The sequence below is a fragment of the Neolamprologus brichardi genome, chromosome 3 (genome assembly GCF_056152115.1).
Source record: "Neolamprologus brichardi isolate AB-2024 chromosome 3, ASM5615211v1, whole genome shotgun sequence".
Lineage (NCBI taxonomy): Eukaryota > Metazoa > Chordata > Actinopteri > Cichliformes > Cichlidae > Neolamprologus > Neolamprologus brichardi.
Genome location: NC_142106.1, coordinates 29,194,955 through 29,212,833, shown reverse-complemented (window position 1 = coordinate 29,212,833; position 17,879 = coordinate 29,194,955). Strand labels below are relative to the sequence as shown.

Sequence of the window (17,879 nt, the reverse complement as noted above, 5' to 3'; positions counted from 1 at the left end):
AAAAATGTTTTGTTGGTCAATCATTTTTGTCATGACATCACTTTGATTAGTTGAGTATCTGAGGCTGAGACCACAGGACTGTAAAACATGATTGTTGGGCTTCATTTCTGTACTGAACAGTCATTTAAGATTAGCTAGTAAATAATAATTAGTTAATGTTGTTCATGAGACTAAAGTCATCTCACTATGGTAATGTAAATATAATATGGCCAATATTATAGTATTGACAGATTATTATGATCTATCTATATATCTATCTATATATCTATCTATCTATCTATCTATATATATCTATATATCTATATATCTATATATCTATATATATATATATCTATATATATATCTATCTATATCACTGACTGTCAGCTTGTTGTGTTTGTGGATATATGACTGACTTTAATTATCCATAAAATCATCAGATTCTCTGTAAGATTAAGGTCGACTATATGTATATTTAGAAGTAGAGGCTTTAAAACCAAGTTAATGCTGAAAGTACAAACATCACTAGTGTCACATAACTTTGCCGACATGTGGCCAACAGCAATGTTTTAATGTTCTTTGTTATTAAACATTCGCACATGAATAAGTGACGTCATATTCAGTACTTACTTTTGACAGTTCACTTTTCTGCCGCTCCCTTCTGCCGTATTTTGCGGCAAAATTATCCACACCCACCGCCGCGCTATGAATTGTGGGATATATGGGACCACGAAGCGTGCACCGGACCACGCTTGATATTTGGGGAAATCGACGGCGCATTTGGAGTATGCATTTGAAGTACACTTCAAATTGGGACAGCCGTCGTCGCGTGGCGGTGACGTAACCGCACTTAAAATGCGTACTTCAAGCGTGCATACCCCGAATTGGGACACAGCAAAAGACTGCATTTGTAGGCAATCATGTCACAGCGACACAATGAAGGCTGTCCAAATTAGAAGACTCCACCAAATGTGGCTCCTTTTCCCCAGAGTTGAAGGATGGGTCGGGTGTATCCTTTGTGGTCCACCATATCCCAGGATTCATTTCGACCGGAAAAATGCAGGAATGGAATATAGGCCAAACTGTCCAATTTCAGTCGCTCATTTCCGCCCCAACCAGCCTTCGAACGACCTACCCCACCTGAACCGGGTAGGCCAGGTCCTTCAAAGAATGCTACCCCTGAATTTGGACAAAGCCACTGTCCTCATTTCTCAAGGGTTTGATACACTAATGGCTGCTTTCATGGGATGCCCCTCCTATTTATCTCTGTTTGTGCCACAAAGGAATAATGGAGGGGAGGGATTGCTAGTATTTAAAATGTTGTAAATGCCTTGTTAGCCCATGATTTGTTAATGATCTATCTTGTGTTATCAGGTCATTTTGAGCCAGGTATTACAAGGTAGAAGTTTTTGGCTATGATATGCTCTTATATACTTTTTTTCTTTTCCATGGTAAAGCGTGTAAGTGATTTAAATTCCCACCCATGTTTACACCTTGGCTCTTGTGATGACATGATCAAAACTGGGACAGCTCCCACTAGGGAGCCAAAAATGCAGAATGCCACAACTGTGGGAAACATGGACACTACGTGAGTTTGTAGGTCTACAACTGTGCATGAGGTGGCAAACAGTGCAGATGGACTCTTCCTAGGTGAACTGGATTCAGGAGAAGACCCGTGGTTTGCTGACATCTGCATAAGAGGCAAAAGCATGACATTTAAATTAGACTCAGGGGCAGATGTCACAGCTATCTCAGAGGAGACATTCAAAGACATTAAGCAGCCAAATGAACATTTGCAAAAAGCTGAAAAGCCACTGTATGGACCAGGAGGTGCAGCACTGACGGTACTTGGGTCTACAAAGGAGGACATTTCCTACAGTGACAGGAGCACTACAGAGACAATCTATGTAGTCAGAAATCTGCGTGTAGCTCTCTTAAGGAGGACAGCTTCTGTGAGACTGAAACTAATTGCCCGCATGGACAATGTTGACCTTGAGACAGTGAAGAAAGCGTACCCAAAACTATGTGATGGGCTCGGGCTTGTTCAAAAACCATACACGATTAAGCTGAAGCCCGACACTAAACCTTATTCACTGAAAGTGCCAAGGTGTGTTCCCTTGCCACTACTGGGCAAAGTCAAAACAGAGCTGTAAAGGATGGAACAGTTGGGAGTAATCAGTCGTGTGGAAGAGCCCACAGACTGGTGTTGCGGCATGGTCGTATCCCCCAAAAAGGACAAAGAGAAAGTCCGTATCTGTATGGACATGACACCATTAAATGGGTCAGTGTGTCGTGAAAGGTATATCCTCCCCTCTGTAGACCAAACACTAGGCATGCTCACAGGTGCACAGTATTTCTCCAAGCTTGATGCTAATGTGGGCTTTTGGCAAATACCGCTGTCCAAAGAATCTGCTCTCCTCACCACATTTATTACGCCATTTGGTAGATACCATTTCAGTTGTTTGGCATTTGGTATTTCCAATGCACCAGAGCATTTCCAAAACATGATTGTGACGGAAGTGACAGCCGGCCTCGCGGGAGTCGTGTGCCACATGGACGATATCCTGGTCTGGGGATCCACGAGAGAGGAGCACAACATGAGACTCCACGCTGTCCTCGACCGTGCAGAGAAGGCTGGCGTCACCCTGAACATGTCAAAATGTGAGTTTGGCAAAAGAGCAGTGAAATTCTTAGGATTCATTGTGTCATCTTAAGGCATGAGTCCTGACCCTGACAAAACTAGTGCGGTGCAGAATATGACAGAGCCAAGCACCGTGAGTGAGCTTAGGAGCTTCTTAGGAATGGTGAATCAGCTGGGGAAATTCATCCCAAACCTCTCCGAAAAAGACAAACCACTGAGAGACTTGCTTTCAACTAAAAACGTGGTATTGGGGGCACGAGCAACAAAACATTTAGCAGTTTAAAAGAAGAACTGTCATCCGCTCCAGTACTGCAGCTTTACGACCCAAACAAACCCCAAAAGATCTCAGCAGATGCCTCTTCATACGGGTTGGGGGCAGTTTTGCTACAGAAAGACAATGACGTGTGGTCACCAGTCGCATATGCCTCACGATCATTGACACCCACAGAGCAGCGCTATGCCCAGCTGGAAAAAGAAGCGCTGGCGCTCACCTGGGCCTGTGAAAGATTCAGTGACTTTATTCTAGGGCTACACTTGGAGCTTGAGACCGACCATAAGCCACTTGTGAGCCTACTTGGAGGGCAAGCCTTGGATTTGCTTCCACCGCGGATACAGAGATTCGCCTGAGGAGGTATTCTTACACTATAAGGCACATTCCAGGCAAAAGCCTCACCACAACCGACACGCTGTCACGGTTACCGCTGGCAGACAGCGTGATGCCCAGAGACAATGATCTTATGGAGGAAACCGATATTTACGTTGACGCAGTGCTGGAGGGCCTTCCTACTAGCAGCAAATACCTTGCAGATCTACGTGAGCAGCTACAGTCTGACAGCGTCTGTTCCCAAGTCATGAAGTTCTGTGCAGAGGGCTAGCCTGACAGGAACCAGCTGCAGGGAGTAGTAAAACACTACTGGTCAGAAAGAGCAGTTTTGACTGTACACGATGGACTACTACTGCGAGGCACAAGGTTGGTCATACCTGCAAACATGCAAAATGCAGTTTTGGACAAAATACACGAGGGTCACCAAGGGGTAGTTAAGTGCTGAGAACGTGCCCGACAAGCAGTGTGGTGGCCAGGCTTAAGTAATCAGATCAGTGAACTTGTCCTTAAGTGCAGGCTGTGCATACAGGAGAGAGTTAATGTGAGGGAACCTCTTATGCCCACACGTTTACCTGAGAGGCCATGGCAGAATTTAGGAGCTGATTTTTTCACACTAAAAGACAAAAACTATCTGTTGGTAGTAATTATTTCTCGCGATATGTCGAGATTGCTCAACTCAGCCCAACTCGTTCAGCCAATGTGATTGTGCATTTATAGTCAATATTTGCACGCCATGGAATACCTGAAGCATTGATTACCGATAATGGCCCACAATGGCCTGTCAAGAAATGAAAGACTTTGCAAAGGACTACTGTTTTGAGCATGTCACCAGTAGTCCCAGGTACCCGCAGAGCAACGGCGAGGCGGAGAGGGGCATCCAGACCATGAAAAATCTCCTCAAGAAAGCCAGCGATCCATACAAGGCATTGCTGGCATACAGAACGACAGCACTGGCAAATGGCTACAGCCCGGCTCAACTTCTCATGGGGCGCAGGCTCTACTACTTTACCAGTGCTTCCTGAAACCTTAGAGCCATGTCTGCCTGATTTTTAGCAGATTAGTCGTTCTGAGAGAGAGAAAAGGCTGAGACAAACCGAATGTTTTAACAAAAGACGTAGAACAAGAGAACTGGATAAATTGTTGCCAGGGCAACCAGTCTGGATCACGGATGCAAAAGCACAAGGCACAGTGACATCAGTCCACCCAACTCCACTGACAGTCAGAAAGAACTACAGTCATCTTGTGCCAATCCCACAAACAGAGACTCAAACCGAAGCAAAACAGATCCTGTCCACCCCTATAGAGACTGTTTCTGAGCCAAGCGCACCCCATACACCAGGTGTGGTTAGAACCCGGTCTGGTAGGGAAGTGATTAAACTGAAAAGACTTGATCTGTGAAGCTAATTGTTTGGAAAGGGAAAAGTTGTATTTCGAAATGCTAAGTTTTGTTTTTGAGAATAGCATGTTTAAAAGGACAAGAAGGTTTAACTTGTGTTAAGAGTGTAAGAGAAGGTGTTTATGAAAATACCAAAGTTTATGTTTCCTGAAATGCTGGGGTATGTCTGTATTGAAAAAAAATATTATTCAGTTATGTTTTGTTTGAAGAGCAAAAGAATGTACCAGCCTAACTTCAGTAAGGGGGATGTGGTGTAATCTATATTGATGTACATCATGCGCCACTAGGCGGCAGTACTTACCCACTAAACGGGAAGTGTGTGGCATGTAAAACAGCACAAGAGTAAGCTGTATTAAAGAAATATTGTTGTTCCTCCACGTTATCGCTTGAGCAGGAGTTTTATTCAAGAGCCCAACACAACATCTCTCTCTCTCTCATACATCAGGGCTCTAGAGTGCGACCAAATTTTTCAGTGGTGCGACTAAAAAAAACTATTTGGTTGCACCTGTGCGACCAACTGTTCGGGTAGCAAAAAAAAAAAAAATCTGCAACCTTCCCCGTGGTCAACAACAGACACACATTATGCCCCTATCGTGGACTAAACCAATCAGAGATAGTAAGGGGCGGGACCTCTCTGATTGGCCGTGGTCCAGTTGAAAGTGCAGGTGGAAGTGGGAGGTGAGTAGCTTGAATAAAGCGATATCAATTCATTAAATCCTGAATCGACTTTTAAATATAACTGTGTTTTGCGCCAGATTCTCAGATTAAAGCTCACAAAACCATTTCAACAACAACCAAACGAGAGCAGGTACACGGATTCCACACAAAGACGTAAACTTTGTCTTTCTCGGCTTTCTCACCCGACGGCCCGTAGACGGACACGCTGTCGGAGCTTAGCGATTACGTCTTTTTGCGCTGATTCTGAGCTGCAGGTTTTGTCTCTCTCCAACCAAAATTCGCAGAGCCAGCAGCAAAAGAAGCAGCAGACCGCTTCACATTTGATCAATGTCATCATGAATTTTGCTGTTTTGCTTCCACGACTATTAAAAGTACTTCAAGAACAGTTTCCCATCTCCAATCTCTGTTTTCTGTATTATTCATTCGCTTGTTACCCACCAGTCTACCGTTGTTTACAGTGCTGTCGGCTGTCATCTTTTTCTTTTCTTTTTCTTTTTTTCACTTAAATGACCTCGGACAAGGAAGCCTATTTTTTCTGTTGTTCAATACTGAAGAAATTTAAACTTTATATGCAGAACATTGTAGAATATTTTTAAGGTTATCTGCTATAAAAAGCCAGACCAGGAAAATCTCCTTTATGTTTTTCTGTGTTTTATTCTCAGTTACTTTCACACAAAGGCATCTGCTGTGATGTTCACAATTCTGATGAACTCAGTACTGATAAATGATCAGAATTATAATATTTCTGACTGTCTGAGGCTAAGTTGAATCGAATCGGGACTTTGAAAACCGGACTCGAATGTATTATAGAAATCAGTGATGATACCCAGCCCTAATGAGCAGCCTGGGCACGACAGAAGTGGATGTAGCTGTAATAGGAAAAGAGCTATTGCTAACTTTTCTGTTAAGTTAAGGCCTGATCCTTCTGAAATTCATAGCCAGTGCTCTGACACGGTGTCATCAATCTTTGAATGCTGAAAAAGCACAGTGTATCCAGAAAAACACATTATACTATATAAATTATTATAAAATTTGTGTACGCCTAACTTTTGTGCATGCCCTGGCAAAAAGTTAGTCTAGAGCCCTGTACATATATACGTATATACATATTTGTGTGTGTGTGTGTGTGTGTGTGTATATGTATGTATGTAATGTCCATTGTATTGATTCAAATGTGCTCTGGGACAATCATAGGCATTGGTTGCTACTGAAAACAGGAAATAAAGCTGGTCCACACTATGGGCTGAACCATTTGTTAGTGGGGGAGGGGGGGGGGGGTAACACTATGCAATATATTCAGTTTTGGAATTTATTTTCAGTGCTAACTGTAGCTAGGTTCAAAGTGTTAATGCTATCTCATTTTGATAAACAATGTTATATTAAAAACTAGGGTGGCACTAGGGGTGGCAAGAGATCACTTCAGGGTGGCACATGCCACCCTATGCCACCCCTCTAGATCCACCCCTGCTGAGCTCTTATAAATTGCTGCTTGTGTATAGTTGAGTTACAGCGGGATGATGGGTGATCTTTACCAGCACTCGGTTTTCTTAGAGTGTCACTGTCTTAAAGAAGAACATCTAACAAGATTACAAAAATATTTCAGCATTCGACGCAGATCAGGTGGAGGAGAGTGTGGACCAGTGACGAGAGTGGACAAAAATGTCTACAGTGTGGCTTTCAAAAATAAAAAGGGTAGGTTTATTATACATAGGTGTCAGCTGTTGGGAAATATATATATATATATATATATATATATATATATATATATATATATATGTATATGTATTACATATACATATAAAGGAATTGTGAATTGACAGTTTTTCTCGAAAGTGAAAATTGCTAATGCTACAAAACATTTGGTGGTCAGCCGTTGTCATAATGTCAAGTTCAAGCTATACATTACATTACAGAAGCAGCGTACAATGTACCACCACCACTTTTGAACTTATGTCTGTGAATAGGCCATTGCATAGATGGGTACACTGGGATGACCAGATTACTGCAGTGTAAACAATAACAAATACAGTTTTAATTTCATTTGCTGTTTGAATGTTTCGTAGAAGAGGAAGTAAAGTCAGCTGCACAGACCTTAAAGACCTTAAAGCAGAAGTGGACTTTCCAATCAGCTTAGCAAGCGACTATAATTTATGTAGAGTCAGGAAAATATTGTCTTTCCTGCATTTGGTATGTACTTTTACAATTAAATTTTAGTTTGTTATAGGCATTTATTGGATATCAGGAGAAAGAATAAAAAGAAGGCCAAAAGAAACTTAAAAGGAAAATGGGTCACATAAAAAAATCAGTCTGTAACTCGAGATATCTGTCTACAGATCAACAGCGAGTCCTTCAGAGATCAGAGCATGTTTTGGAGCTTGGAGATCATCGTTTGGTGATCACAGTCCGAGAAAGTCTGGAAAGTGACGACACCTCTCATTTCATCACCCCTACTTCCACTCCAGCAAAGGTAAATTTCACAAATAAGTTTAATCAAGGTTTTATGGCTTCATATAGAATTAACATTGTCCATATGATAAAAACATTGATGTAACCTCTTACTTCAGTATTATTATGATGTATCAGCTTTGCTACAGATTGATACCTCCTCTCATTTGCATTTCTTCGCAATCACAGACTCCTGAGAACATTCCTGCCTCGTCTCTTCCACCAAGCGATGAAGAGTATGAACTACATGTTGATAATTATCTCTTTCGTTACCTGAAAGAATGTCCACATGCTCAGCAAGAACTTGAGAACATGCTTGCCTGTTTAGCCTGCTCTGCTGATCTTTACTGTGAGGAGGGGAGAGTTTTAGTCAGGAGGCTCGCTCAACCTGGTGCTGCAGATGAAGTTAGTGATTGGAAAGCTGAGGTAGACGCTCTCTTTGGTGGCTACTTGTGCCATTATGAGGTAAACCCTGACAAAGTTGAAGCTTTGGTTCAGTCCAGCAACTCTTGTCAGACTGCAGGTGAGGTGAAGGTGTACACAGATGAGTCTGGGATGGCTGTTGTTGTTGGAGAACTGTCTCTGGTTCATGCCAGGTTGTTAGACATCGAGCAACCTTCAAGTTTACTTGACAATATGGCATCTCTGAGTTTGAGTGAGGAAAGCACAACCATTGCTAGCTACAGCCTTTGTGATGGGCTCCAGGTGTTTGTGTGTCAGGGTGACATCACCAAGCAACACGCTGATGCTCTGGTAAATGCAGCCAATCAGGACTTGGAGCACTCTGCAGGTGTTGCTGCTGCACTGAGTCGAGCTGGTGGTCCTGAAATACAGAGAGAGAGCGATGAATTAGTGAAGTGTTTTGGGAAAATTTCCATAGGAGAAACAGTAGTGACCACAGGGGGTAACTTAAAGTGCAAGAAACTGCTTCATGCAGTTGGGCCTATAGGTGGAAAAGCAAGTGACAGAGATAAGATGTTACTGGAGAAAACTGTGCATTGTGCTTTAAAGTTTTCAGAAATAATGGAGTTTCAGTCCATAGCCATTCCTTGTATCAGCTCAGGTGTCTCTGGGGTTCCTCTCACTGTGTGCACTGAGGCAACTGTTGCTGCTGTGAAGGACTTTGGCAGTGTGGGAGGTCGAAGTTTGAGCAAAATCATCCTGATTGATAACAGAGAGGAAGCAGTGAGGGCCATGCAGGAAGCATGTGACAGGCTTCTCCAAGGGATAGATACACCTGATGAAGATACAGCAAGAGGAGCCACTGCCAGAGCTCCTGGAGGCAGAGTCCACATGGAGGTTATTCAGGGATCGATCAAGAGCCAACAGGTGAGAAACGCTGCTGTAATTAAAATAAACAACACCTTGCAATAAAACACATTTTCTAAGCCCACCAAATCTCCTGCTCTTGTCCTAGGTGGATGCTTTGGTGTCTCCTATGGTTGGCCATGATCCTCTCTCTACCTGTGTTGGAAATGCTTTGTTTGAAGTAGCTGGACCCCAGCTGACCACAAGGTTTAGAAATGAAGCAGAAGATGAAACAATGCCTGGTGACTCAGTACTGCTGGAGGGCTTACCTGGACTTCAGTCTAATGCAGTCTTCTTCCTCAATCTTGTTCCCTGGGATGGTGACCCAGATGGAGTTGCAGTCCAGGTGAGATAGTAAAGGAGTGATTTTATTATTCTTTCTGTTTGTGAGGACATTTTTAATGAAGCCATTTGTCTTAATCCAGTATTCTTATGTGTTATAGGTTCTTCGAATGGGCATCAACACAATCCTATCTTCTTGTGAGAAGAAAGGATTCACATCTGTTGCTCTTCCCGTCCTCGGTGCTGGGATGACCCTGCAGTTTCCTGTCAGTGAGGAGGTGAGGGCTTTAAAGGAGGAAGTTCATGTATTTGAAGAGGAACGAGTGGGCATCACACCACTCCTGATCCGCATTGTCATTCACCCCGATGACGAGTCAGATCAGGTAATGACAAAGTACTTTTTTCTTTACAAATTACCACCAACACTAAACTCTGATATTGATTTTGTTGTGCTTAGAAAAAATGAAATTGTAAAACACCACAACAGAAATTCATGTGGTACAATGGGATATATATGTGACAGTATTAAAAGTCATCTTGTTTGCCAATATCAGTCTTTTCTGACACCAAATTTTTGTGTAGCATTCATTTTTTTCCGAACGGCAACTGGGCTTTACAAAACTTAATTTATGCTCCTACTTGCTAACATAATGTGTACCAATAATTCACCAATCACGTTTTGTTTCCTCTGCATCTAATGAATATATAAAGGAACTCTTACTAATGTAATAATTTGTTGTCTTTGCAGACATTTGTCTCAGTCCAAAAAACCAAATCCACTGAAGGAGTTCACCATAAAGACCAAGATCAAGGTTGGTGTAGAAAATATCCACAGATAATAATCCCGACAGTGCTTTATATACATACATACATACATACACACACATACACACACACACACACACACACGTATATATATATATATATATATATATATATATATATATATATATATAAAAAAGAAAACACCCAGCACGCCCCTGCGGGCGGTTTATCCTTCAAGCTCGGGTCCTCTACCAGAGGCCTGGGAGCTTGAGGGTCCTGCGCAGTATCTTAGCTGTTCCCAGGACTGCGCTCTTCTGGACAGAGATCTCCGATGTTATTCCCGGGATCTGCTGGAGCCACTCGCCTAGCTTGGGAGTCACCGCACCTAGTGCTCCGATTACCACGGGGACCACCGATACCTTCACCCTCCACATCCTCTCGAGCTCTTCTCTGAGCCCTTGGTATTTCTCCAGCTTCTCGTGTTCCTTCTTCCTGATATTGCTGTCATTCGGAACCGCTACATCGATCACTACGGCCGTCTTCTTCTGTTTGTCTATTACCACTATGTCCAGTTGGTTAGCCACCACCATTTTGTCCGTCTGTATCTGGAAGTCCCACAGGATCTTAGCTCGGTCATTCTCCACCACCCTTGGGGGCATTTCCCATTTTGACCTCGGGACTTCCAGGTTATACTCGGCACAGATGTTCCTGTACACTATGCCGGCCACTTGGTTATGGCGTTCCATGTATGCCCTGCCTGCTAGCATCTTGCACCCTGCTGTCTTGCCTGGTGTGATAGACCCCAGCCTCTATGGATCTTGTACACAGAGCTTGTTCTTGTGCTGCCATGATTAGTGCCTCTGTGCTATCTTTCAGTCCAGCTTTGTCCAGCCACTGGTAGGATTTCTGGATATCAGCCACCTCCTCTATCTGCCGGTGGTACATACCGTGCAGGGGCCTGTCCTTCCATGATGGTTCCTCGTCTCCCTCCTCTTTCTTGGGTTTCTGCTGCCTGAGGTATTCACTGAGCACGCTGTCAGTTGGGGCCATCTTCGTGATGTATTCTTGGATGTTCGTTGTCTCATCCTGGACTGTGGTGCTGACACTCACCAGTCCCCGACCCCCTTCCTTCCGCTTAGCGTACAGCCTCAGGGTGCTGGACTTGGGGTGAAACCCTCCATGCATGGTAAGGAGCTTTCTTGTCTTTATGTCAGTGGCTTCTATCTCCTCCTTTGGCCAGCCTATTACCCCAGCAGGGTACCTGATCACGGGCAGGGCGTACGTGTTGATGGCCTGGATCTTGTTCTTACCGTTCAACTGACTCCTCAGGACTTGCCTGACCCTCTGCAGGTACTTGGTGGTTGCAGCTTTCCTAGCGGCCTCTTCATGGTTCCCATTCGCCTGCGGGATCCCCAGGTACTTGTAACTGTCCTCTATGTCTGCAATGTTGCCTTCTGGTAGTTCAATCCCCTCAGTTCTGACTACCTTCCCTCTCTTTGTTACCATCCGACTACACTTCTCCAGCCCGAATGACATTCCAATGTCATTGCTGTATAGCCTGGTAGTGTGGATCAGTGAATCGATGTCTCGTTCACTCTTGGCATACAACTTGATGTCATCCATGTACAGGAGGTGGCTGACAACTGCTCCGTTCCGTAGTCGGTATCCGTAGCCAGTCTTGTTAATGATCTCACTGAGGGGGTTCAGGCCTATGCAGAACAGCAGTGGGGACAGAGCATCTCCCTGGTAGATCCCGCACTTGATGGTGACTTGTGCTATGGGCTTGGAGTTGGCCTCTAGTGTTGTACGCCACATCCCCATTGAGTTCCTGATGAAGGCTCTTAGGGTCCCATTGATCTTGTACAATTCTAGGCATTCCAGTATCCAGCTGTGGGGCATTGAGTCATAGGCCTTCTTGTAATCAATCCAGGCAGTGCACAGGTTGGTCAGTCTGGTCTTGCAGTCTCGGCTGACTGTTCTGTCTACCAGTAGCTGGTGTTTTGCGCCTCTGGTATTCTTGCCAATTCCTTTCTGTGTCCCGCTCATGTATTGACCCATGTGCCTGTTCATCTTAGCCGATATGATGCCTGACAGGAGCTTCCATGTAGTACTGAGGCAGGTTATTGGTCGGTAGTTGGAGGGGACTGGTCCCTTCTTGGGGTCCTTGGGGATCAGGACCGTCCGACCTTCGGTTAGCCATTCCGGGTGTCTCTCATCAACTAGCAGCTGGTTCATTTGTGCTGCCAGACGCTCGTGGAGTGCAGTCAGCTTCTTCAGCCAGTAGGCGTGAACCATATCGGGCCCTGGTGCTGTCCAATTCTTCATACTGGAGACCCTTTCTTGGATATCTGCCACTGTGATGGTTACTGGACCCTGTTCAGGGAGGTCGCTATGGTCTGCCCTCAGATCCACTAGCCACTGAGCATTGCCGTTATGGATTGCGTCCTTCTCCCATATGCTCTTCCAGTATTGCTCCGTCTCCAGCCTTGGTGGTGCTGTTCTCTTATTATTGTTCCCTTGCCACTGAGAGTACACCTTTGCTGGTTCTGTGGAGAACAGCTGGTTTATTCTCCTGCCTTCTATCTCCTCAAGCGGCTGGCCAAGGCTGTGAGTCTTTGCTTGGCAGTTTCCAAGGCCTCAGGTATGGACAGCTTGCTGTATTTCTTATGCACCTTCTTTGTCGTACCTTTCTGCAACTCCGTTAGTTGGCTCACCTCCCTCCGTGCTACTTTGATCTTGCCCTCTAGCCTCCTTCTCCATGGAGGGTACTGCCCTCCATCTCACTGATCACTGCTGCCGTATTGTAGATCAGCTTGTTAGTGTCGGTAATCGTGGCTGTAGGTATCGTCCGTAGTGCTGCATTAACATCATCTAGCAGACCTTCTGAGGGTACTTCACGTAATCTTGGTAACCGGCTACGGGGGGTCCAGGTTTCAAGCTTGGCCATGATCCTATATTTCAGGTCAGTTCCTCTCGCACTCAATGATCCTTCTCCTGTCGCACTTGGGGCTATGTACCCAATCTCGGGTGGGGGTGATGATATCTCCCCCCTGACCTGGCGTCCTGACTCCTCCTTGCCGTAGCATTTATGTTGTACCTCGTCAATCTCCAGCTGTGAGAGCAGTCCCTTCTTTCGAATGTTGGAACACTGAGCTACTAGTTGTTTCGCCGTCATTGTGGATGTTGGGTATCGAAGAATCCATAGGTCCCTCATCCTATTCATGTAGCCCCTTCCGCCGGGGTTACTTGCGTAGTAGCATTTCAACAACGCCCTGTTTTCGTCTCTTGCCCACCGATGCCTTCTTGTTCCAGTAGCCCACTTCTCGTCAGGGTGCCCTGGTTCCTCAACACCTGACGCGGACCTTGTTGATCCGGGCGACATCCAAGCCGGCATGCCTTCATATTTATCTGTCTCGCTCATGTCTGCGGTAGGCTCGCTTAGCATAGGGGGTCTAGCCTTAGGACCCTTACTGGATACAGACGCCCCAGGCAGGAATCGAACTTGCGATCCTCTGCTCCAAAGGCATGTAGTTTAACCACTACACTATCCAGCTGCTAAATAAATAATTTGCGCACCAATTCCTCTGACATCGTCTTATCAATCGTTAGCTGAGCGTTATGTTAGTGCGTGTGTAAAAGCAGCAGGATACATATTTTAGTTCTGCTGAGCCAAATAAGACAGGTCAGGGTGAAGAAGTGACAAAACGGAAAGGTTATGACAAATCAGACTATAAGGCAAAAAGAAAGTGCAGCTTTATGGTTTCATGGACAAAAGAATTTCTGTGGCTGCAATATGACGAGCTAAATAACCAGGGCTGCACATAAGTGGTCCGCAGGTGTGCATTCGCTGTCAAAATAAAAACCCGCACAAGATAAGAAGTTGCAACGCGTGTTTGCGTACATAAGATTTTCAGGAGGAGGACAGACATTTGTTTAGAACTCTTAAAGATGTCGAAGAAGCTCCTTTAAGCAATTACTGTGATGTTCCTCCACCTCCAAAGAAATGTCAGAAGGAGTCCGAACCACAAAAGAAGCACGTATTCTCGGAAAAGTGGTTGCAGGAGGTGAGCTGGCTTCAAACAAATGATGAACGCACAGAGAGGTGGTGCAGAATGTGCCGTGAAAATGTAATAAATGACAAATTAATAAAAAGGCATGAACATTTTTTTTGTATCGAAAAAATATCGAACCGTGACACCAAAGTATCGAACCGAACCGAACCGTGAATTTTGTGTATCGTTGCACCCCTAATATGCACCCCTAATATATATATATATATATATATATATATATATATATATATATATATATATATATATATACATATGTATGTGTGCATATATATATATATATATATATATATATATATATATATATATATATATATATAAACATTTTTAAAGGGACTACATTAAAACAAAAATAGTAAATTGTGACATCTAATAGAGCATTTGAAAAAAAGTCCATCACAGAAGACTAAATAGACAGCCAATTTGTGAATGATTGCATTAACCCTACTAATCACTGGCTTGACCTAGCAAAATTCCTTAGTGGACCAGTGCTGTCATTTAATATTGATTCTGTATCTGACTAAAACGGTTCATTATCTATTGCTTCCTGTTTCAAACTTCAAACCATAAGCAAAACACCCTTTTAAGAAGGGAGAAAAAAGTAAGAAAGAAATGTACTTAACAGAGTGACTGTTCTCCTCTAGAGTCAACAACAATGAGGCTGGTCCTGCTGGGAAAAACTGGATTTGGGAAAAGTCACTTGGGTAACACCATTCTTGGAGAGGAGCTCTTTGCCACTTATGCCTCTCCAAACTCTGGGACAATGAAATGCCAAACAGAAACCAAAACAGTCAGTGGAAGAAGCATCACTCTGATCGACACCCCTGGTTTGTTTGACACAGGAAGGTCTGAGGAAGATCTGAAGCCTGAGATAATGAGCTGTATGACAGAGTGTGCTCCTGGGCCTCATGCTTTTCTCATTGTGCTTCAAGTGGGTAAATTCACAGAGCACGAGCAGGCTGTCATCACTAAGATACATCAGTCTTTCTCAGATGAGGCTCTAAAATATGCTGTCGTTGTTTTCACTCACGGTGATCAGCTCAAGAAGAATGCGAAAATTGAAGATTTTGTCAGTCAGAACAAAAATCTGAGTGATCTGGTGTCAAAGTGTGGTGGTCGGTGCCACGTCTTTGATAACAAACACTGGAACAACAACCAGCCAAATAACTACAGGAGCAACCAGTTCCAGCTGGAGGAGTTACTGAAAACAATAGAGAAAATGGTGGTGGAAAAAAACGGAGGCTACTACACAAATAAAATGCTGCAACATGTGGAGACGGCAATACTAGAACAGGTAGAGCATATTAGAAACTCAATGCCAGATAAAACCCCAGAAGAGATCAGAAACCAGGCTAAAACTAGTGTGTTTAAGAGGTTTCTGATCCAAATGGCAGGGATTGCAACAGGAGCTTTGCTCGGGGCTTTTTTTGGTGTAGTAACATTGGTTGAATTTGCTGTGAAATCTGTGAAGAACTCACAACCGATGAGTGTCACAGAAATGTTAGCATGTGTGTCTGCTCCTGCAACAGTAGGAAAAACAGCACTAGTAGCTGCAGGAACAGTAGGTTTGGCAGCAGCAGCAGCAGCAGCAGGAGGAGTAATGGGAGGCATCACTGGAAATGAAGCCGCTAAGGATGCAGAGTCACCTTTAGAAGCTGTACGGAGAGTATATAAGGCTGTCCAAAGAAAAAGAAAAGCTTTTACTGAATATACGTAAGATTTTCTTAATAAGCAGTTATTTATGTGAACATTTGATTATTTTATTACCTCTTGATAATGTTACATTACATATAATGTTTACATATTTAGAAGACAGTACATAAATTTGTTTTTATTTGGAGGTTTTTGGGACTATTAAAGGTTTATTCAGCGGTTTCTGTCATTTAGGCGCCTATTTATTTTTTTTTCTTCACTTACTTTGCCTTGGGCTACTGTGTCAAAATTTTTCATAAAGTTGGGAATAAAGGAAATGTGGGGTAAAGCAAGTGAAGGCTCTGATTAATTCAACACCATTGCCAGCAGTAAGAGGGTTCATCTGGAGGAAAGATATTTGGAGGGGCTCACAAACAGCAATAGTGCCATCAGTGGAGGACAACAGCTATCTTACCTTGGCAAAAAGCAATTGTGTTTCAGTTACTGGAAGGATGTAACTTTGCCAGTGCCGGACTTGAACTCTTGTCTTTTTTCACGTTACTCTGACACCCCACCCTTTTTTTAAAGCAACTCATTTGCTACTTTAGGGCCAGAATGTTTTGGTGTTTATTAACTATAACTGGGGTTTTACTTGAGCACTCATGTTGCAGCATAATGCAACCTTCCACAGCTTTAAGGTGAATAAAATGTTTAAATGAAGTGTGGTTTGCCTTTTTTTGTTTACAATCAAGTTTAATTTCTATCACAAATTCGCATGATAGTGCTTTGCAAACTGTATAAGTTCGAGGAAGTACACACCAGACAGGCTATTTGTTATTTCATGTAAATATAGGTGAGGCCAAGCACACACCTATATTAGTCACAATTTAAGTGTAATAACATCCCACTAGGTGTGGTATGGAAAAATGTTAGAGCTTTACCCTTAGTATTATTGCTGTGGCTCAAGCAATGGAAGCTTTATAACGTTCACTGTCACAAATGAGATATTCAGAGTTCCATTTTACTAGAAAAGTGTCCACAGCACTGTTCTGAATTTATCATTAACAGCATGCACAGTTGTTTGGTCATATGGCCCATACTTCAATTCGATATTCAGCTTTATTTATATATTGCCAAATCACGACAACATTTTTCTCAAAATCCTTTGAAAATTAAAGATCAGACAATAGCACAGAGAAAACCCCAACTATCAAATGAACCTCTATAACAGGGGTGGGGGAACTAAACCCAGGGTGATATCCTTCAGTATGAGAGAGCTGTGACTGACCGTTCATGGGGCTCATCTGGATTTCTATCTGCATCTCAAGCTATCTCATGTTACATACAAAAAAAGCACCGTCTGATAACCCATTTCTACATAAATGTGTAATTGCTGTTTCCAAAGAGAGGAACAGCTGCAAAAATCATCCCAAAAGCTTCCAAACACTTTCTTCCTTAGACTACAAATTCACCTTGTCAAGTTTAAGATGGCCTGAATAATGGCCTCTCTCTCTCTCCCTCCCTTAGAGTAATGATAAAACTTATGTTTAATCGTTGCTCTAAGATATGCTTACAATACCTAATCCAAAGCTAATAATTATATCTAATGATGGCTCACCTGAAGCTGACACTCCGCCACGTGTGTCAAAAACCACACTGCTTCAGAAGCACTGTGTCAAGGTTTGATTTGTTTGGCCAGAGTCATGTGATCAGTGACATTTAGAACGTAGCTGATTCGATGGTTTATAAGGAAGTGGATCATTCGCGGGATTTGTGGAGTGCTTTGATGGTGAGAGACAACAAACCACCGATCATTCTACTGAGCGATACCGAGCCAGCAAGGAAGAGGGGAAGTTCTGTTGTGTGGGAGTATTTTGAGTTGATTTTCCTCAATCGGGTGGGTTTGCCAGCTTTCTATTCTTGTTGTTTGTCTTTGTTTTGATTGTGTTTATTTTATTTTTAATAATATTATTTACAAACATACCTGTCCAGCTGTCCAGTGATTAATTGTATAAGTACCTGGAGGCGGGAACTCACAGCAGAAGCATACTCATAATGTGTTGTACATTATTATTATTA

General features: G+C 43.3%; 1 protein-coding gene across 2 annotated transcripts; it reads left to right on the top strand.

The window, feature by feature from the left end:
* Positions 1-6,812: 6,812 nt before the first annotated feature.
* LOC148104147 (uncharacterized) lies at positions 6,813-16,332 on the top strand. Of its 2 annotated transcripts, XM_087836036.1 has the most exons (8): positions 6,813-6,990; positions 7,632-7,765; positions 7,933-7,979; positions 8,919-9,072; positions 9,161-9,397; positions 9,495-9,716; positions 10,082-10,145; positions 14,813-16,332. In XM_087836036.1, the coding sequence occupies exons 1-8, from the start codon at positions 6,813-6,815 to the stop codon at positions 15,883-15,885; spliced, it is 2,109 nt and encodes a 702-aa protein (XP_087692162.1). In that variant the 3' UTR covers positions 15,886-16,332. The 2 variants fall into 2 exon arrangements, with proteins under 2 accessions (XP_087692162.1, XP_087692167.1); XM_087836041.1 differs by lacking the exons at positions 6,813-6,990; positions 7,632-7,765 and having other exon boundaries at positions 7,870-9,072.
* The last annotated feature ends 1,547 nt before the right edge of the window (positions 16,333-17,879 follow it).

Excerpts from the sequence above, each read along its gene's own strand:
- LOC148104147 (XM_087836041.1), top strand. The coding sequence starts at position 7,870 with ATGATGTATCAGCTTTGCTACAGATTGATACCTCCTCTCATTTGCATT. Across the intron at positions 9,398-9,494 it reads CAGATGGAGTTGCAGTCCAG|GTTCTTCGAATGGGCATCAA; the intron begins GTGAGATAGTAA and ends TATGTGTTATAG. Across the intron at positions 9,717-10,081 it reads CCGATGACGAGTCAGATCAG|ACATTTGTCTCAGTCCAAAA; the intron begins GTAATGACAAAG and ends TTGTCTTTGCAG.